Raw genomic sequence first — 22,291 nt, 5'->3', positions numbered from 1 at the left:
AAATGAGAGACACAATTAACTTCATGCATAAACAAGACCCAGAAACCGTAAGTAAAAAGCAGTAATAATTTAACATTTACTGAATCGTCTTCTATGATAGCTGCAGAATCAAAGAAATCTGGCCTCAGCTCAGCTCTCTCTCGCCGATTTCTTGATGGGGGCTGGAAAGAGAAGCCAAAATGTTTTCCTGAGATACATTAAGATGGTAAGCAGCTAATATTTCTAATGGCATCACAAAACAGAGCTGTTGAGGATCAAATTTTGAAAGGAAAAGAATGTGGCTTTTACATGGAGCATACATTTTTTTTTAAAAAAGGATTTCAAATTACAATGAATAAACTGAATATGGAAATGCATATAAATAATTTTAGGGCCTACAAACATAGAACATGCCTTTGAATCATAGAATGATTATAAAATTCATCCCTAAATTCCCCAAAGCCTGTAGATGGAAAGCTACTGAAGGGAGGGGAGAGACTGCAGTGACATGATCTCCTTTACATTTCTTAGAAGAGTTTTTCATTATGGAAAATTTAAAACCTACACAGCGGAATGTTATGGGCTAAATTACATCCCCCCAAATTCATATATTGAAGACCTAAACCCCAGTACCTCAGAAGGTGACTGTTATTTGGACAGAGGACCTACAAAGAGGTAATAATTGAGGTAAAGTGAGGTCATGTGGGTGGATTCTATTTTGATTCATATCCTTATAAAAAGAGGAGACACACAGGAAAGATCATATGAAGACAAAGGGAGAAGATGACCATTTACAAGTCAAGGAGAAAAGCCTCAGAATGAAATCAATCTCCCTGACAACATGATCTCAGACTTCTAGCCTCCAGAAATGTGAGAAAATTTCTATTGTTTAAGCCACCAGTCACTGGTACTTGTATAGCAGCCCTAGCAAATACATAGTTTGCTGAACTCCCATGTATCCATCACCTAGCTTCATCAACTGTCAAACCTTCAGCCAATCTTGTTTCATTTAGTCGTCTCACTTTTTTTTCTATGTCGTTATACCTATAACTGTTTCTGATAGAAATTTAAAAAAACAACATAACCACCATGCATTACTATTCCTGACAAAGTCAATAATTTCTTAATATCACCTATACCTAGTCTATATTCAGGTTTCCTTACTTCAAAGATGTTTTTTTCACACTGAACAAATATGGTCCATATTCTATGTTTGGTTGCTATGCTGGAACACACTGTATGTATCATCAGATTCCAAGTTAGTTTAAGAGACCAAATGCACACACTATACTGAGACAGATCTAGTGTGAGCCCCTTCTCAAGAAGTTAATAAGGAACCAGTTCCTGTTACTGGCAGAATTTAAAATCTGACTGCTTGGAAAGCAGGCTTGAAAAACACAAGCTCATCCAAATGTGCTAAGCCTTAGACTGGTCCTACCTGCTGCTATGTTTACAACCTCCACACCTCTCTCTCCTTCCCATGGGGTTCTGAAAACAAGAGCATCATCTTACACCAACATTTTCACTTACTTTAACAGAAGAAAATGTACTGCAATTTCCTTACCAGATCAATAACCATGGTGTCTTCAAATTCTTCATTCATATCTTCTAACTGGCTCCGGGATGACATCATCACATCTTCAAAGATGGGCTCAGCGTCTTCCTCCATTAGGCCCCGACTGATAAGGAGAAAGCATGATCAGATAGCTGCTCAGACTCATTGAATTTGGAGTCCTGGCTCTTTCTTACAGTAGGTCTTCTAACCAATGAAAGCACATGTTCCAGTCACAACCCATAGGCTGCACAAATTATGATCCTGAACTAAGATAATTAAGGGTCATTTGTTTCATTCAAGATTTCATCTCAATTCATCAAAAGGAAGCGTAATTTAAATGCAATAACAACAGTAGACGTTAACATTTATTTAGCTATGTATCAATTCCCACAAAACTCTGTGTGATTGGTACTATTATCCCAAATTTACAAATGAAGAACCTGAGGCATTGAGGTTTAGAGCTTGCCCAAGGCCATATAGCTGGCAAGTGGCAGCACTAGGATTTAAATGGTGAAAGCCTCAAAAGTCCACACCCTCTATTTCTATCCTACATTGCACAGCATATCCTGAATTATGATCTTAACTCCTGAGACCAAATGTCAGAGGAGAGCCATCATTCCACAAAATGAACAGCATCACATAGTCATTATGTTCTTGTGCTACTTGATGTTAACACTTACACGGCATGCCTTACTCCAGTTCTCACTTTCATGTAGTTCATTCCTGTTCTGTCCTTCCGATTTAAATCTTCTAATTTTGGTTGGCCTAACCAAGAGATCTGCATCTGAGGACTAAGAGAATACATTATTCACTTTGTGGCAAAAGATGAATTTAGCTAATCAGTCCCATGCCAAGAAGGCCATAGTTGGCTGGCCTAATCCCCATGTATGGGGAATTAGCTGGATTTATTATAGAGTTAAGGGTGAGACAGATCATTATCGAAGGATCTACCTTTGCAGAAATAGCAGTAAGTTGCCCAAAGAGATGCTTAAGTCTCCAGGGATTCTGGCTGTGGTTGGTTGGTAGGTGTAAAGGAAACCAAAGTTATGTCACCCCAAAATACTGCCTCTGAGATAAAGGTTATTTTGAGCTGAAGGCAATTAAGAAGCAGGGAACAAAGAAAAAGCTCCTCCTTTTCTGCCTATAGGCAGAAAACAAATTCTCATTTTATGGGAGACAGACTCTTAACCTAGAGATGGCACCAGAGGAAACTATAAACGCACCTTGTGAAACTAAACCTTATCTTCCTAATTAAGGAAGATACGGACTACACAGTCTCAGTTGGACTACTCCTAGTCCAAATTCCTTTGTCTTGTCAATTCTTCACAAATTTATTCTTTGTCTAAAAAGGTATAAAAGCTCCCTGCTTTGGTAACTTCTTCAGGTCTTCATTCTATGGTAAAAGCTCCCATGTACATGTAAAGAATTCAGTAAAATGTGTATGCTTTTCTCCTCTTGGATCTGTCCATTTAAATTTTCAGACCCAGTCAGGGATCCTAAGTTGGGTAAAACCTTTCCCTCCCCTACAGGTGCTTAATTTATCAGGTTTGTTCCCCGAATCTCTGTCAAACAAGAGTGCTTCTGAGACCTCTGTATCCAGCTGCTGCCCTGCTCACAAGTGTTCCTACTTGGACAGCCAGTCCCCTAAGGGGCAGAAATGATGCTGGTCTTGTGGCTCAGAGCTCTCCAGAGTTGAACAAGGAAAGGTATTAACACATTTTCTTCTCAGTCCTTCTGAAGAGATTTGGAGTCAGGTGCATGCTGGGCTAAATTTTCCCCTCCCCTGTACACTTACTGGCACATGACACTTGCATAAACATGCCTCTTGGGGATTTTACAGGACGTAAACCTTAATGGTTTTTTAGTAGGTAACATCTGTCACATGAAGTTCTCTCTAAGCAGCTATATTTGTATCATGTGGGGCTACCACCTTGATTAAACTGATAAACCGATAGCAGGGAAAAGCAGACCACAGAGGGGAGGAACTAACAAGTGGTAAAGTCAGGGAAGTAAGGCAGGCTGCTCAAATAAGGAAGAATTCACCCTCTAGGAAGCGGGATGGGAATGCTGGTCATAAGGCAAACTACCCTCTACGAATGCTGTTTTGTAGTGGCTGACGATGATTATCCTTTTAGCTTTGAAGAAAGGCAGATCCTCTGGGCAAAGATGCTTTATGAAAACTCAGGATTTGAATAATTCTAACACTGCCTCTTTCCATTTTCAACCTGCTAAATCTGTTGAGTTCAACTGAGAATTCTCTCTCACCCCTCAGAGTAATTCACAGCATTACCCCAATATGAATAGAAACACAAGGAGATAGGACAACTTCATAGCTGAATGGAAAATAACAAAGAAAAAGTTTTTTTATAGCAAAAGTCATACCAACATCATGCCTTTTCCAAAATTTTTGGGGCCCTGGTACTAGAAAACATATTAATTACTAGTGTGGGAAAAGGTAACGCTTTGATTCTCTCTTAGGGAAAGGGCAACTGTTCTGAGAATTTATCAAATATCTTGACAAATATCTTAATCCATAACAGTTTAAGTTTAAAATACAAACTCGACAAAACAAAGTACTATTAATTAAATGGATGATAAAAGGAGTAGTCTATTTGGTGTTCAGACTAGTAACAACCTTATAGCAGAGACTCTTATAATAACCTGCATGTCTTTTTCGCAAGTCCCCGAGAAGTAACAGACCTGCCCAATGAATCCAACTGAGCTCAGCACTTAGTGAGGCACCGTGCTTTAAAGGTCTCTGGACTTCGATTAACTGATATCCATAAGTGTTGGCAGACCTTATTATATATTTTCTAATATAAATTATCTCTGCTTGTGGTTTTTTTCTCATGAACTAACCAATAATATGTTTTAACAAAGTTTTTCTTGGATAGCTTTTCTTTAACAATTAAAGATTTTATACCAAGAAAATGAATTTTTACTACTTACTTGTGTAAAAAGTCAGGTTCAGAACCATGTTCAGACTCAGGTTCCTGAATCTGCTCTCCCATGGGCCGGCTATTTTCCCGCAGTACAGTGGAAGTGAGCTGTGGTGCTGGAAGGGGGCCAGGAGTCTGAATCATGGTATCAGTCCTATTTAGCCACGTATTATCCAGACTTTCATCTGTAAAATTCCAGTTAGAGTCACAAAATGTCATGAGTGGAGGAAACTCTGGTAGAAGTTACAGCACAGACTTGCAGAGCATGGCTCCTGGGTTAGACTGCCTAGCTTGAATCCTACTTACACCACTCACTTGTGTGACTTTCTGTAAGTTATTAAACTTCCAAAACTCAGGTTTCTCATATACAAAATAAGGATATCAATACCCAACCTCAAAGAGTTTTAAGGATTAAATGATGTAATGGATGTAACCATCAAATGTCAGCTATCCTTACCTTATCCTCTCTTCCAAGTCCCTCCTTCTCTAAGGATTAATTCACCGCAGAAGAGGAAGAATTAGGCCAGCCAGAGACCACTCTAACCTTCCTTTGCTCAAGCAATAAAGGGCCTATTTGCTGGGCCTTACAGGGGCCCCAGGCAGAAGCACTTAAAGCCTGGCAGGCCTTTACGGAAAATCAGCAAATCCCACTGCACAACTGGGACACTGGTCACCAGAGAAATAACTTTTTGCCAGGTTGTATGTGCGGGGATGGGTTAAGAGGCTCACTGTTTTCATGCTTCTAAGTTCTACCTCTTTAGGGAAGCCCTCCTTAATCACCCTACCCAGCCCCCACTTCCCATTCTCTTTTAACTTCTAGAGGAAACAGAATCATTCCTACTTACTTAGGATTTAATTATACAGTGGCCTGCATTGGCAGGTGATTTGTCAAGTGTATATGTTATCTCTGTAATTAGAATTAAATTTCTTCAAGGGACCAGGAGCTGTTTCTTCCTTCTTCTGGTCATTTACAAAGATGTGAGCAGATAAAGCATTATTTATGTATCTAAAACTACAGGCTGGTATAATGTTACATAAAGTTTCTACTATAAACATTCTAAGCTATTTTCTTAATATGGGAAGATTTAAAAGTATTACTGCTATGCTTTTCCTTCTGAAGAATTTAAATGAAAAAAAAATTTAAATCACAAAGTACACAGTATGAATCCCATTGTTTTTCTTCCTCCATTAAGTCTCAGATTTGTGCAGCATGTTAGGTTCCTCACTTGCTATCAAACATTCCATCTCTCAGTGTTTCAAAAATTATCAGACACGTGTATGTTCTAGATCAGCTTTTTAGTTCTTGGAAAATATTTAGCTATTGCCTTGTTAAGATCATTCCACTGATCCGAAGCTCACTATTCAACAATCTCTTTACTTAATCAGCAAAAAGAGGTTTTGTCTTCTTTTATTCATACCACTTTTCATTCAACATTTAATTCCTAACTTTTATTTTTTGCTGCACTTATAAGAATGGTTATCATTTAGGTTCTTAACCTGGTAAATCCATCTTTCAGCTCTACTACTTTTCCAGAAAATCTTTCCTGATTCATTAAGAGTTTGATCACTCCCTTTATGTTCCCAGAAAACCTTTTTCGCCCATCAGAGCACTGCCCATGTGGAACTGAAATCGCCTGCTTCTCTTGCTTCTGTCTTTCCATCTGTACTATAAGCATTTTTATTAATACCTAATCTCCAGCATTTCACACAGTTCTTAGAAAGGTGCATGGTAAAGACTTAATGAATAACTTCAGGAAGAACTCACTCTTCTTGAAGAGATTCTCCTAACCCCTAAGGGTTCCTCAATAAAAACACTTCTTGCAAAGCTTTCTCATCTTTATTCCAAACAGATGAAACTGCTGCCTAAGGATTCTGGGCACACGACCTACCTTAGTCTCCTGGTAAATTTTCAAACTGACACACAGCAAGTTTTCTTTTTTGCAATTTAACAACAAATTATCTGGTTTATATATGCTTTTCTTCGTCCCGAAGATAATACTTGACTGCCCCATTAGTGAGGGAATTATATATGGTTATTTAAATTCTCTAAGCTTTAGTTTCTTCTGTGTGAAATACAGGTAATAATGTTTTACTCAAGAGTTCATTTATAAAACATTTATACAGCATTCACTTTGTGCCACGTACTGACCTAAATGCTTTACAAATGTTAGTCAAGTAAATGATTAAATGCTAATAATGCATATAAAGCACATTCCTGGTACACAGCAAGAATTTAATGAATGTTGGCTAATATGAATATTACATGTAAGAAAAGCTGTGAGTAAAAATATCTGTATATCTAGATCTATATCCAGACAGACAGACTGGATAGATGGATGGATAGATGGATGTGGCAGGGGCATCCTGATAGAGGCTGCTCTAGAAGACATTTTAAAAAGGAAGTGACTGTGGAGTCTTTATTTAGAGAAAAGTTTAGGATCCTACACTACAAAGACAGGACTTAGTATTTTCATTTTCTGGACCAAAAAGATTTTAAGTCCCAAAAATAAAAACTGAAAGAAAATCTTTAACATTAATTCTGTAAATATTTTCATATCTTTTATTCTCTTTGAAATATTGACATTCTGACAATAGCAGCTAACATTTACTGCATGTGCCTATGTGCTAAGCACTGTGCTAAGTAACCTCTCTCTGTGTGTATACTAAGTATTTTATTTGGAGTATCTCATTTAATATTTACAATAGCTGACAGACAGGATAGGTACTCTGATCATCCTTTGTGTGATCAATGATTGAAGCTGAGAGGTTAAATAACATGCTCAAAAGTCATACAGTTTAAAACTAGAAAGCCAGGTGTGAATTCTAGAACTCTAGTTTTAGAGTGTGTGCTCGTCACCAATAGTCAATACTGCCTCCCCAATGATGAAAGAAACAGATTTAAATTCTAATTAATTCTGCTACAGGTTGTAGCAAAATCTTTCATGAGTCAACTAGTTTTTAGGCAGCAGAGGTGAGATGCTGAAAGGTAAATAGAAGGTTGTAAAAGGGAGCAGAGGAGGATTCAGATCATTGCCTTCCTCTCTCTTGGTTTGGAGAATATTTATTAGGAAAACCATGGAGATGGGGGAAGGTTATTTGAGGAAATAAGCATTTGTACTTTGAGTTGTCTTAGTTTAAGAGTAATGCTCTAATAAAGAAATTTTTAGTCTTTTTGGATACATGAATTAACTACCAATGATCACATATTCATGACAATTTTTTTTTTTTTTTTTAAGATTTATTTATTTGAGAGGGCGAGAATGAGAGAGAGAGAGAGAGTACATGAGAGGGGGGAGGGTTAGAGGGAGAAGCAGGCTCCTCGCTGAGCAGGGAGCCCGATGCGGGACTCGATCCAGGGACTCCAGGATCATGACCTGAGCCGAAGGCAGTCGCTTAACCAACTGAACCACCCAGGTGCCCTATTCATGACAATTCAACTCCCTGGTTCCTACAGTCCATGAGGGTTATAAAACCAGAGTTGGCTATCATTATTTTAACACACAAAAATAAATTACTCATCCATGGGGTAGAAATGGAAAGTTGTTTTGGTATATTCAATTTGCTGCAGAGGTCTACCTTCAACTTATCAGAATCTCTTCTACATTAGGATGAATTTTGGTAACTACCTTATTTTAAATTTTAATGTATTAGAGGGTCTATGATATGGGGATCAATTTTATAAACCTTTGTAACTGTTTCCACTTTTCTCTGCACCATCTTCCTCTGTGTTTCATGCTCTTCCAACTTCTTCTTCCTTGACCCTTTTCTCTTCCACTTTGTCTATTCCAACCTTTTTGCCTTAACCTCTCAGTATGTGTCAAATCTACAAGGAAATAACATGCTTAACAATATTTCCTTGCTTCAACAGATTTGCCACTTTACCTCTGCAATAGTAAGCAAACTACTTGTCTCACAGCGTAAAGGCAGACTTACCTTCTACTCGTTTTTTATGAAGTGGGGGTCGTCCTTTCTTATTTCTTACTGAGGATGTTTTACTGCTGCTACTTCCACTGTTCACAGACATTCTATCATCTTCACCTCCAGTGACTAACGAATTTCTATAGGAAATGAGTGGAAGCCATACATCTTCTCTCCTTTCCATCATTTGCTCCGTAAGGAATTTTTCTAGGTATGAATGACTAGAAACACAATAGAAGAAACAGTGATTTTCATGGAAGCACTTCATGTATCACTTATTTAATTCTTTCATAAAGTGAGGCTCTCTCTCTGAAAGATCTGAAGAATCCCCTAGGACACACATTATACTTTTAACAGTGGTTACCTTTGGAAAAAGAGGGAGGAGAATGTAAGGTTTTCCTTCATATATTTCTGGAATGCTTTTACTGTTCTGATTTTAGTATATGTGCTGCTGAAGCGAGCACTGGAATGCTTTTAAATAGGTGAATGTATTACTAAGGTTTTGTGTGTGGTCCTTCCTATATCAATGTTAAAAAAAAAAAATCAGAAGTTTAGCTCAAAAGGTTATTGAACTTTCTTTTAAAGTGTTCAAACCAGGGTAGGATTTCTGTAATGGTGGAGGGAGGAGCTTGGCATAACAACTTTTTAACTGGTGAAACTAATAAAAGACAATCATTTAAAGTCTTCAGAAATTGTCCTAAGGGCATACAGCAAATGGAGAAACATTTATTCAAGAAAATCTACCAAATCTCAGTAAAACAGTGAGTTTGTAGCATTTGAACCACAACCTGTTCCCTTCCCCTGTCCCCTCTCCCTCACCACTGCTACTCCAGGAGCTCTATTCTGGGCAGACATGGGTAAGAAGATGGGCGTTCCCTCTTTCTCTAGCTCCTCATCTACAGCTACCTTGGAAGAAGCAGGCCATTGGTAGGTTGCAGAAGCTCTGTTCTGGACAGTAGCTGGGAGGAAGAAGGCTCCCTTCTTTTCCATCCCCTACTTGTCAGGTAGTAACTCTCTCCCAGGCACAGCAGGCTAAGACCACCTGGAGGGACAAGCTAAAAACTAGGGGTTACCCCTGGCCCCCTGCTCTCAGAAAAGGGGTGTTATTCTGGGAGAACAGGGATGCTGTACCACCCCCAGCTCCTGTTCAGTGGCATAAAAGTTCTGCCCAGCAACCAAAGAAAGAGTAGAGCAGCCAGAAATTTAATAGAGAACCAGGGAAAGACAGCCAAGAAGAGCCCTCCTGGGATCATAGATGATCCTAGAAGTTGGCAAGGCTCTGCACATATGCTTAAGCTGCACCCACTCGTGGGCAAAAAGAACGGGATGAGGGTATTTTGTTATCATTCACCATGCCCCACATCGATCTATCAAGACAGGGAAGAAGCCTCACTGGCACAAGGGCTTAAGCACAACCTCTAACCAAACACTGGTTAAAAAAATAAGCTGCTCTGACCCATGAACGACTCCTAGAAAGCGTAAAAATCACAGTAGACTGGTTTCCAGTTCTGCATGTAAGGAGTTTGGAAGTTGTTACTGCATCCTGACAAGTAAAGAGCTCAACAGACTAAAAAATCAACAACTTCCTGGAGCCATAGAGAGGAAAATAGCTGTCCCCAAGATTGGGAGACAGAGGAGGTAACAGCTTATTGGAGCAGACTCAGAAACAAAAACCACCTTGAGAACCATTGCTGGGGTAGGAAAACCTGAGCCATAATTCACAAACTGTTGGAGATTCACTGTGACAAGTCTGAGAGTTCAAAACTCAGAGCAACCCAGTTATAGGCGGACCTCCACATAATACTGTGAGATTTACCTCCAGAAGCTCAACTGGGTTTCCACAGTAAAATATTAGAGCAAACTCCCCTGTGCTTTTGGCAAGGGGAGAAGAAAAGGAACCACTCTGAAATCTGCCAGAGTATGTTATTCTTAACAAAGCCTCTCCTCAGGAGAAACTGGTTAGGCAGAGCACAACTTGCTGGGATATTATCAGAACCTAACCGATCTAGGGGAAGAGAAATACCCAACTCCAGCCAACTCTACCCATTTTGTCCCAACCATGGGTAAAGGAAAAAACTGAGAAACACTTGTGAAGTTTATAGTCCAGAGGCATAGGCTCACTAAAAGACTGAGACCTATAATCATAGGACTAAAGAATGCTTCCCCTCCTCCCATACCTCATTACCATATTACTAAAAGTAATTTACAGCAGTTCCTTTTACCTAGTACATCATGTTTGGCTATCAAGAAAAAATTATAAGGCATACCAAAAGGCAAAAACACAGTGTGAAGGACAGAGCAAACATCAGAATCAGGCATGACAGAAATATCAGAATTATCAGACTGGCAATTTAAAACAACTATGATCAGGACGCCTAGGTGGCTCAGTCAGGTAAGCATCTGCCTTCAGCTCAGGGTCTTATGCCTTCATGATCCTAGGGTCCTGGGATGGAGTCCCACATCAGGCTCCTTGCTCGGCAGGGAGCCTGCTTCTCCCACTGCCTGCTGCTCCCCTTGCTTGTGCACGTGCTCGCTCTCTGACAAATAAAATTTCAAAAAAATAAATAAAACAACTATGGTCAATATGCTAAGGGCTCTAATGGAAAAAGTAGACCACATGCAAGAACAGATAAGCAATGAAAGCAGACAGATGGAAATCCTAAGAACCAAAAAGAAATGCTAGAGATGAAAACTGTAAAAGAAACAAAGTAGACTGGACACAGCTGAGGAAAAAACCTCTGCTCTAGGGGACACAGCAAGAGAATCCTCAAAAACTTAAAAGCAAAGATAATGTAGATGGAGGAAAAACAGAACATCTGACTATAATACAACTACAATAGGTGTTAATATAATGGGAATATGAGAAGGAGAAGCAAGGCAATAATAACAATAATTTAAAATAGAAATGACAGAGAATTTTCCAAAATTAACATCAGATACCAAACCATAGATCCAGGAAACTCAGAGAACACCAGCAGGATAAAATGACAAAAGAACTACATTTAAGCATATCATTTTCAAACTACAGAAAATCCAAGATGAAGAAAAAGTCCTGAAAGAAGCCAGAGGGAAAAAAAATACTTTATCTCCAGAGAAATAATGGTAAGAATAATGTCTAACTTCTCCTCAGAAACCATGCAAGCTAGAAGAGAGTGGAGTAAAGTGTTAAGAGAAAAACCCCACCAGACTAGAATTCTGTGCCCTGCAAAACTATCCTTCAAAAGTGGAGGAAAAATAAAGACTTTCTCAGACTAAAAATTGAGAGAATTTTTGCCAATAGACCTGGTTTGCAAGAAATGTTAAAAGAAGTGCTTTAGAGGGGTGCCTGGGTGGTTCAGTTCAGTTAAGCATCTGACTCTTGGTTTCGGCTCAGGTCATGATCTCGAGGTCGGGAGATCAGGCCCCGTGTTGGGCTCTATGCTCTGCATGGAGTCTGCTTGAGATGCTCTCCCTCTCCCTATCCCTCTGCCCCTTCCTCCCACCTGCACTCTTTCTCTCTCAAATAAATAAATAAATAAATAAATAAAATCTTTTAAAAAAGTGCTTTAGAGAGAAGGAAAATAATATAGGTCAGAGACATGAATCTACATAAAGTAAGGAAGAGCACTGAAGGAGGAATAAGTGAAGGTAAAATAAAAACTTTAATTTTTCTTAACTGATCTAACAAGTTTTTGTTCAAAATAATACCAACAATGTATTTGATTATGTATGCTTATGTATATATCACATATATGCATATGTTTTGATTATATATCCTTATATGTAAGTAAAAGAATGACAGCAATGATACCAGAGATAGGAAGGATGAACTGTGATTATTTTGTTATTATAAGGTACTCATACTACCCATGAAGTGATACAGTATTATTTAAACATGGACTTGGATTAGCTGTAAATATATATTGCAAACTCTAAGGCAACCACTTAAAAAAAAAAGTATCAATATGTTAAGAAAAGAGAGCAAATGGGATCATAAAATGCTCAATTAAAATTTTTTACAAAAGGCAGAAAAAAGAGTGGAAGACAAAATAAAAGCAAAGAACAAGGGCAACAAATAGAAACAGTAAGGAATATGGTAGGTATTAATCCAACTACATCAATAATCAATTTGAATGTCAATGGTACCAAGTAAAAGGTTGTCAAAGTGGATCAAAAAACAAGACCCAATACACATTTAATGCAATCCTTATCAAAATACCATCAACTTTTTTCAAAGAAATAGAACAAATAATCCTAAAATTTGTATGGAACCAGAAAAGACCCCGAATAGCCAGAGGAATGTTAAAAAGAAAAGCAAAGCTGGTGGCATCAGAATTCCGGACTTCAAGCTCTATTACAAAGCTATAATCATCAAGACAGTATGGTACTGGCACAAAAACAGACACATAGATCAGTGGAACGAATAGAGAGCCCAGAAATGGACCCTCAACTCTATGGTCAACTCATCTTCGACAAAGCAGGAAAGAACGTCCAATGGAAAAAAGACAGTCTCTTCAACAAATGGTGTTGGGAAAATTGGGCAGCCACATGCAGAAGAAGGAAACTGGACCATTTCCTTACACCACACACAAAAATAGACTCAAAATGTATGAAAGACCTAAATGTGAGATAGGAGTCCATCAAAATCCTAGAGGAGAGCACAGGCAGCAACCTCTTCGACCTCAGCCACAGCAACTTCTTCCTAGAAATATCGCCAAAGGCAAGGGAAGCAAGGGCAAAAATGAACTATTGGGACTTCATCAAGATAAAAAGCTTTTGCACAGCAAAAGAAACAGTCAACAAAACCAAAAGACAACTGACAGAATGGGAGAAGATATTTGCAAATGACATATCAGATAAAGGGCTAGTATCTAAAATCTGTACTCAACACCCAAAGAACAAATAATCCAATCAAGAAATGGGCAGAAGACATGAACAGACATTTTTCCAAAGAAGACATCCAAATGGCCAACAGACACATGAAAAAGTGCTCGACATCGCTCGGCATCAGGGAAATCCAAATCAAAACCTCAATGAGATACCACCTCACACCAGTCAGAATGGCTAAAATTAACAAGGCAGGAAACGACAGATGTTGGCGAGGATGTGGAGAAAGGGGAACCCTCCTACACTGTTGGTGGGAATGTAAGCTGGTGCAGCCACTCTGGAAAACAGTATGGAGGTTCCTCAAAAAGTTGAAAATAGAGCTGCCCTACGACCCAGTAATTGCACTACTGGGTATTTACCCCAAAGATACAAATGTAGTGATACGAAGGAGTACGTGCACCCCGATGTTTATAGCAGCAATGTCCACAATAGCCAAACTATGGAAAGAGCCAAGATGTCCACTGACAGATGAATGGATAAAGAAGATGTGGTATATATATATACAATGGAATATTATGCAGCCATCAAAAAACCCGAAATCTTGCCATTTGCAACGTGAATGGAACTAGAGGGTATTATGCTAAGCGAAATAAGTCAGAGAAAGACATGTATCATATGGTCTCACTGATATGAGGAATTCTTAACCTCAGGAAACAGGGTTGCTGGAGTGGTGGGGGGTGGAAGGGATGGGGTGGCTGGGTGATAGACATTGGGGAGGGTATGTGCTATGGTGAGTGCTGTGAATTGTGTTAAGACTGATGAATCACAGACCTGTACCTCTAAAACAAATAGTACCTTATATGTTAAAAAAAAAAAAAAGAAGATAGTAGGAAGGGAAAAATGAAAGTGGGGGGGGGAATCGGAGGGGGAGACGAACCATGAGAGACTATGGACTCTGAGAAACAAAGTGAGGGTTCCAGAGGGGAGGGGGGTGGGGGATGGGTTAGCCTGGTGATGGGTATTAAGGAGGGCACATATTGAATGGAGTACTGGGTGTTATGCACAAACAATGAATCATGGAACACTACATCAAAAACTAATGATGTAATGTATGGTGATTAACATAATATAATAAAATTAAATTAAAAAAAAAAAGACCCAAATATAGGCTGTCTATAAGAAATCCACTTTAAGTGTAAAGACACATATAAACTAAAAGTGAGTAAATGGATGATAAAAGTTATCAAAAGAAAGCAGGAATAGTTACATCAATTTCAGACAGAGCAGACTTTAAAATAAGTAATCAGGAATAAACAAGGGCATTACACAATGATATAGGAGCCAATTCAAGAGACATAATAATCCTTACCATGTATGTCCCTTACAACAGAGCATCAAACTGTGTGAAGCAAAAACTAACTGCAAGCAGACACTACAATTAGAAATAGATGAATCTACTATCATAGTTGGAGAGACTTCAACATCCCTCTATTACAAATGGACAGATTCAGGGGTGCCTGGGTGGCTCAGTCAGTTAAGCGTCTGCCTTCTGCTCAGGTCATGATCCTGGGGTGCCAGCCTCCCTGCTCAGCAGGGAGTCTGCTTCTCCCTCTGCCTTCCCCCACCCCGCCTGGCTTGTGCTATCTCTCCCCAATAAATAAATAAAATCTTGAAATAAATGGACAGATTCAGCAGCCAAAAAATCAGTAAGAACATACTTGAACTCAACTACACACCATCAGTCAACTGGATAGAATTAATATCTACAGACTGACTTCATCCAAAAGCAGAATATACATTTTTCTCAAACTCACCTGTAACATCAAAGTCAGAGGTCATAAAACACATCTTAACAAATTTAAAAGAAGAGCAATCATACAGTGTCTGCTCTTAAAATTAGAAATTTAATTAAACTAGAAATCATTATCAGAAAGATACACAGAGATTAAATAATATGCTTTAAAATAACACATGAGACAAAGAAGCACTCCCAAGGGAAATTTAAAAGTATTTTGAACTAAATGAAAATAGCACATCAAAATTTGTGCAATGCAGTGAAAGCAGTGGTTAGAAGGAAGTTACAGCATTGAATGCACATACCAGGAAAGAAGATCCAAAATTACCAAATCTAAGTTTCCACATTAGAAAACTAGAAAAAGATGACCAAATTAAATCCAAAGTGAAAGAAAAGAAATAATAAAAATTAGAGTAGAAATCAATGAAATTAAAAACAGAAAGCAATATAGAAAATCAGCAAAATTAAAAGCTGGTTCTTTGAAAAGAACAATAAAAATGATGAGTTTCTAGGCAGCCTAAGGGGGTCAGGGCGAGGGGAAGAGAGGGTACAAATTACTAATACCAGAAATTAAAGAGAACACATCATTACAGATCCTATGGACATTAATAGGAAAATAAAGGAATACTATAAATAACTTTATGCCCACATATTTGATAATCCAGATGAAAGAGATCCATTCCTTGAAACACAAATTGCCAAATCTCACACAAGAAGAATCTGAATAGGCCTATATCTATTAAATAAATTGATCCAATAATTAATAACCTTCCAGAACAGGAAACACCAGGCTCAAATGAGTTAACTGGTGATTTAAGGAAGAAACCTACCAATTCTCTACAATCTCTCTCAGAGGACAGAAGCAGAGGCAATACTTTCTACCTCATTCTATGAGGCCAGTATTACCCTAATACCAAAACCAGACAAAGATATTACAAGAAAACTACAGACTAATAATTCATGAATATAAAGCAAAAATCCTCAACAAAATAGAAAAAGACGTATATACAGCATGATCAAGTGGGATGTAACCCAGGTATGCAAGGCTGTTTCAACACTTGAAAAATCAATTAATATATTCCATCACATCAACAGCCTAAAAAAGGAAAATCAAATATCACATCAATAAATACAGGAAAAGCAACTGACAAAACCTAACACCCATTCTTGATAAAAACTCTCAGTAAACTAGAAATAAAAAGGGATTTTTCTCAATTTGATAAAGACCATCTACAAAAAACTGTACAGCTAACATACTTAATGGTGAAAAACGAAGATACCCCACTAAATCAGGTATAAGGGAAGAATGTCCCTGCTCACCACTTCTTTTCAGCATTGTACTGGGAATTTTAGTTAATTCAATAAAACAAAAAAGGAAATAAAAAGTATAGAGATTGGGAAGGAAGAAATCACTATTATTATTTGCAGATGACATGATTATCTATGTCAAAAATCCTAAAGAACTGACAGAAAAATCTCTTCTGGAATGAACATGCAATTGTAACAAATTTTCAGGATACAAAATTACAAGTGGAATTTGAAATTAAAAACAATGCCATTTACATTTGCAACCCCCAAACTGAATTAAGGTGTAAATCTAACAGAAAATATACAAGATTGATATATGAGGAAAACTACAAAACTCTGATGAATGAAATGAAAGAACTAAATACATGTGGGCAATTGAAAGAACTAATTCCATGTTCATGCCTACAAAGACAGTATTGTTAACTCAGTTCTTTCTGACTTGATCTATATTCAGTGCAGTTCCAACCAAGATCTCAACAAGTTATTCTGTGGATAGTGACAGGTGGATCCTTATATGGAAAGGCAAAAGACACAATACTGAAGGAGAACAACAAAGTTGGAAGACTGACACTATCCAACTAGAAAACTTACTATAAAGCTACAGTATAATCATTTTGCAATATACATGTTTATCAAATCATCACACTGTACATCTTAAACACTTATACAATGCTCTATGTCAAATTTATCTCACTGAGGCTGGAAAAATAAAGAAAAATCTATAGTAATTAAGACTGTGGTACTGGCAAATGATTAGACATATATATCAATGGAACAGAAAAGAGAGCCCAGAAATAGACTCACATAAATACAGTCAACTAATCTTTGACAAAGGAGCAAAGGCAGTCTCTTCAGTAAGTGGTGCTGGAACAACTGGATGTCCATAAGCAAATAAATTAGGCTAGACAAAGACCCTGTATCTTTCACAAAAATCAACTCAAAATGGATCATAAACCTAAATGTAAAATGTAAAACTATAGAACTCCTAGAAAATAATATAGAAGAAAACCTAGGTAACCCAGGGTATGGCAATGACTTTTTAGATACAACACCAAAGGCAAGGTCCCTGGAATAATAATTGTTGAGGTGGAGTTCATTAAAATTAAAACCTTCTGTTCTGCGAAAGACACTGTCTAGAGAATGAGAAGACAACCACAGACTGGGAGAGAATATTTGCAAAATACACACCTCATAAAGGAACTGCTATCTAACATAATCAAAGAACTCTTAAAACTCAACAATAAGAAAACAAACAACCTGATTAAAAAATGGGCTTCAGATCTGAATAGACATCTCACCAAAGAAAATATACAGATGGCAAATAAGCATGAAAAGATGCTCCACATCATATGTCATCAGGGAAATGCAAATTAAAATGAGACACCACTATGCACTTATTAGAATGGCCAAAATCCAGAACACTGACAACACCAAATCCTGGTGAGGATGCAGAACAACAGAAACTCATACATTACTGGTGGGAACAGAAAATGGTATAGCAACTTGGGAAGACAGGCAGTTTCTTAAAAACTAAACATATGCTTACCATGTGATCCAGCATCACACACCTTAGTACTTACCCAAAAGACTTGATAATTTAAGTCCTCACCATTACTTACACAGGGATGTTTATAGCACTTTTATTCATAACTGCAGAAACTAGGAAGCAACCAAGATGTCCTTCAGTAGGTGAATGGCTAAATCAATTGTGGTATTTCTACACAATGGAATATTACTCAACATGAAAAAGAAATGAGCTACTAAACAATGAAAAGACACAGAGGAACTTTAAATGCGTATTACTAAGTGAAAGAAGATTATCTGAAAAGGCTACATACCCTATAATTCCAACTGTATAACATTCTGGAAAAGGCAAAACTATGGAAACATTGAAATGATCTGTGTTTGCTAGGGATTAGGGGAGGAGAGGAAGGATGAACAGGCAGAGCACAGATGATTTTTAGGGAAGTGAAAAAAATACTCTGTATGATACCATAATGATGGATGCATGTCATTTTACATTTGTCTAAACCCACAAAATGTACAACATCAAGAGTGAACTATATTAACTCTGGTGAATATGACATGTCAAGATAGGTTCATCAATTATAACAACTGTATCACTTTGGTGGTAGCTGTTGATAATGGGGAGACTATGCATGTATAAGGGCAGGGGGAATATGGGAATTCTTTGTACCTTCCCCTCAATTTTCCTGTGAACCAAAACTTCTCTAAAAATAAAGCTAAATCAAATAAAATCAAACTGAATTAAATTAAATTAAATCACACACTTCTGTTAATCTGGAAAACTGTGCATAACCGAGGGTGCCCTTCTCAGGAGCAATCAGAGAGGGAACTTCCAAAGCTGCTAGTCCTCTGGCTGACCGTGGGACAAAGTAAACCCCCTGAACTGTGATGGCAGCCTTCAAGCCACACACATATCAAACAGTAATAAGTAAAAATCTAAATGGCCAAGGAGGTATAATCACAATCTTTGATTAATGAGTCTAATGCTGATATAGGGGTGACTCCTAGGTATTCAAGCCAAATGATAAAAAAATAAGGGGAAAAAAAAATCTGAGTAGGGACAGCAGAGGCTGCACACTGCAAGAGAAATAGACATCACAGAGTTTGTTCATCCAAGTCTTTAAGCAAATGACCAAACAACATCAATATCTAGGGGTGCAGTGAATCAGTATCAAGAGTAGCTAAGTTATTTCACAATGTATCATATATGCAACATTATTATCTAAACTGTTCAGTTTCAACAAAAAATTATGAGACATGCAAAGAAATAGGGAAATGTGATGTACATATAGCAGTAAAAAAGTGAGCAATAAAAACAGTGGCCCACAAATATTACAAAGCTATTATTTAAAAATATTCAAAGAACTAAAAAAAAAAAGAACATAAAGAATGAAAACTATGATGTCACTACCTCATTAAGTAGAGAATATGAATAAAAAGAAATGATGGGGGCGCCTGGTTGGCTCAGTCAGTTGAGCATCTGACTCTTGAGCATTTGGTTCAGGTCGTGATCTCAGGGTCCTGAGATTGAGCCTTGTGTTGGGGGTGGGTGGGTCTGTGCTTAGCAGGGAGTCTCCTTGGGATTCTCTTTTCTCCATCTCCTTCTGTCCCTCCCCACCCCCTGTACTCTCTCTCTCTCTCTCAAATAAATAAATAAATAAATACATCTAAAAAAAAAAAAAGATGAAAAAAGAACCAATGGAAATTCTGCAGTTGAAAAGTACAATAACAAAAATTCTCCATAGGGGCATAGATTTGAGCTGGCAGAATAAATAATCATTAATCTTGAAACTATATCAGTAGAGATTATGCATTCTGAAGAACAGAGAAAAAAAGAATGAACAAAAATGAACAGAGCCTCACAGAAATGTGGGATATCATTAAGTGCGCTAATAGGTGTAATGGGAGTATCAGGAGAAGGAGTAGAAATAAACTTAAAGAAATAATGGCTAATTACTTCCAAATTTGATGAAAAACATTAATCTACACATTCTCAAGGCTCAACAAACTCTAAGCAAATAAATGCAGAAAGACCCATACCCAGATGTATCACAGGCAAAATTTTAGCTAAAAGCCAAAGATAGAGAAAAAAATCTTGAAAGAAGAGAAAGTAACTCATTACATACAAGGGAGATCCATTAAGTTTAAACTCCAATGACTTCTCATTAGACGCAATGGAGGCGCAGGCAGTGGGATAACACAATGTACTGAAAGTAACACAATATCAAACAAGAATAGTTATATCTAGCAAAACTATATTCCAAAGCTAAAGATAAAATAAAGACACACCCAGATGGAATAAAAACAAAATTTGTTGCTGGCTGACCTGCCTTACAAGAAAAAATAAAAGATGTTCTTCAGGCTGAAAGCAAATGATGCCAGAGTATAATCTACACGTGAAAAAACAGAGCTGAAAGGTAATTACTAGGTAGTTAGAAAGGACAATATAATTGCATATTTACTTTATTCTTTTTACTGATTTAAACAGCAACTGTATAAAACAATATGTGTATTACTGTATTGTTGAGTCAATAACATAGAAATGCAATGTATTTGATAATAAACACAAAAGAAGTAGGTGGGAGTAAAGATGTATTAGTGTAAGGAAATGATCCAGATGGTATTTCAAATCCACAGGAAGGAATGAAGAGAACCAGAAATGGTAAAGAAGAAGGTTATTAAAACAAACGCTATAATAAATATATACTAGGCTCCATTTCCTCTCTAAGTGTATTTAAAAGACATACAATAATAAAATTAAAAAAAAAAAGTTAACAGCATCTAAAAAAAAAAAATACGCTATGAACAAGTGAATTGCATACTTTAAAGGGTGAACTATATGGTATGTGAACTATATCTCAATAATACTTTTTTTAAAAGACAAAAATAGAGGGATGCCTGAGTGGCTCAGTTGGTTAAGCGTCTGCCTTCGGCTCAGGTCATGATCCCAGGGTCCTGGGATTGAGTCCCACATCGGGCTCCTTGCTCAGCAAGGAGCCTGCTTCTCCCTCTGCCTGCCTCTGTCTCTCTCTGATAAATAAAATCTTAAAAAAAATAAATAAATAAAAGACATACAATTATATCAAGTAATAATTATAATAATGTATTGTTGGGTTGTAACATATTTAGCTGCAGTATGTGTAACAATAACGGCACCAAAGGGGGGGAACTGAAATGTAGCTATATAGGAGTAAAGTTTTTATATTTCCTTAGAATAAATTTGAAGAAATTTTGGTAAGATGCATATTTTAAGGCCTATAAGAAAACACTAAGAAAATAACTAAAAAAGTATAATATTTTTGAAGAAAGTAAAATGTTACACTAGAAAACATCCACTTCATATAAAATAAAGCTTTATTGCTTTATTGGAGGAAAAAACAAAGATCTATAGAAAACAAACAGTATAATGGCAGAAATTGGATTAAAAAAAAACAAACATGATCCAACTACATACTATCTGTAAGAAACACATTTTGGATTCAAAGATAAAAAGGCAGAAAGTAAAAGGATAGAAAAAAGGTATACCATGCAAACAATAACTAAAATACAGCTGGAGTAGTTACATTAGTATCAGACAAAATAGATTTTAAGACAAAAGTTACTAGAGACAGAAAAGAACATTTTATAATGATATCTAAGAGTCAATCCATCAGGAAGATGTAACAATGATAAACATGTATACCTAACAAACAACAGAGTTAGCTCCAAAATACATGAAGCAAAAAGTGACAGAAGTGAAAGGAAAAATAACAATTCGGTAATAATAGCTAGAGACTCACTTTCAATAATGGATAGAACAACTAGACAAAATATCAACAAAGAAATAGAAGACGTGAACAACACTATTAAAAGAAAAAAAACCCTGTAAGCCACGTCACCTAACAGCTATTTCAACACCACTCAACACCAGCAGAAGAATGCATATTCTCCGTGGAACATTCTCCAGAATACACCATATGTTGGTCTGTAAAACAAGCCTCATTAATTTGAAAGGACTGAAATCATACAAAGTATGTTCTCTAACCACAATGGAATGAAATTAAAAATCAATAATGGAAGTAAAATTTGGAAATTCACAAGTATGTGGAAACTAAACAAAATACTCCTTAATAACCAAAAGATAAAAGAATACATCACAAGGGAAATGAAAAAAAAAATACTTTGAAATGAATGAAAACAAAAATGCAAGCTACCAGAATCTTTGAGGTGCAGCTAGAGTAGCTCTCAGAGGAAAATGTATACCTATAAATGCTTATAATAAAAAAGTTTTCAAACCACCCCACCCCCACAAATATCCAACACCACTCATTCTCTATTGTATTATTGTATTTTAGTGCCTGAGACTCTTGTTCCTATGTTTATGTTGTGTCTCCCTGAATTAAGACAAAAGCTTTCTGGGGGCAGAAACTCTGTATTGTTCACTGCCTGGCCATACTAGAACAATAGCTATAGAACATTACCTAA

General features: G+C 37.2%; 1 protein-coding gene across 1 annotated transcript in view; it reads right to left on the bottom strand.

Annotated features, from left to right (window-relative positions):
- Positions 1 to 22,291, bottom strand: part of STAG1 (stromal antigen 1) — a 423,306-nt gene that overhangs the window by 6,996 nt on the left and 394,019 nt on the right. The window contains exons 29-33 of the mRNA XM_032408640.1: positions 8,407 to 8,612; positions 4,484 to 4,658; positions 2,215 to 2,325; positions 1,544 to 1,658; positions 81 to 161 (exon numbers count right to left, since the gene is read on the bottom strand). Of these exons, the coding sequence (XP_032264531.1) occupies positions 81 to 161; positions 1,544 to 1,658; positions 2,215 to 2,325; positions 4,484 to 4,658; positions 8,407 to 8,612 (688 nt within the window). The remainder of the gene's footprint in view (positions 1 to 80; positions 162 to 1,543; positions 1,659 to 2,214; positions 2,326 to 4,483; positions 4,659 to 8,406; positions 8,613 to 22,291) is intronic.

Source organism: Phoca vitulina, unplaced genomic scaffold (genome assembly GCF_004348235.1).
Source record: "Phoca vitulina isolate PV1807 unplaced genomic scaffold, GSC_HSeal_1.0 scaffold10, whole genome shotgun sequence".
NCBI lineage: Eukaryota > Metazoa > Chordata > Mammalia > Carnivora > Phocidae > Phoca > Phoca vitulina.
The sequence above is the reverse complement of the archived record's forward strand: the minus strand, read 5'-3'. Positions and strand labels throughout refer to the sequence as shown.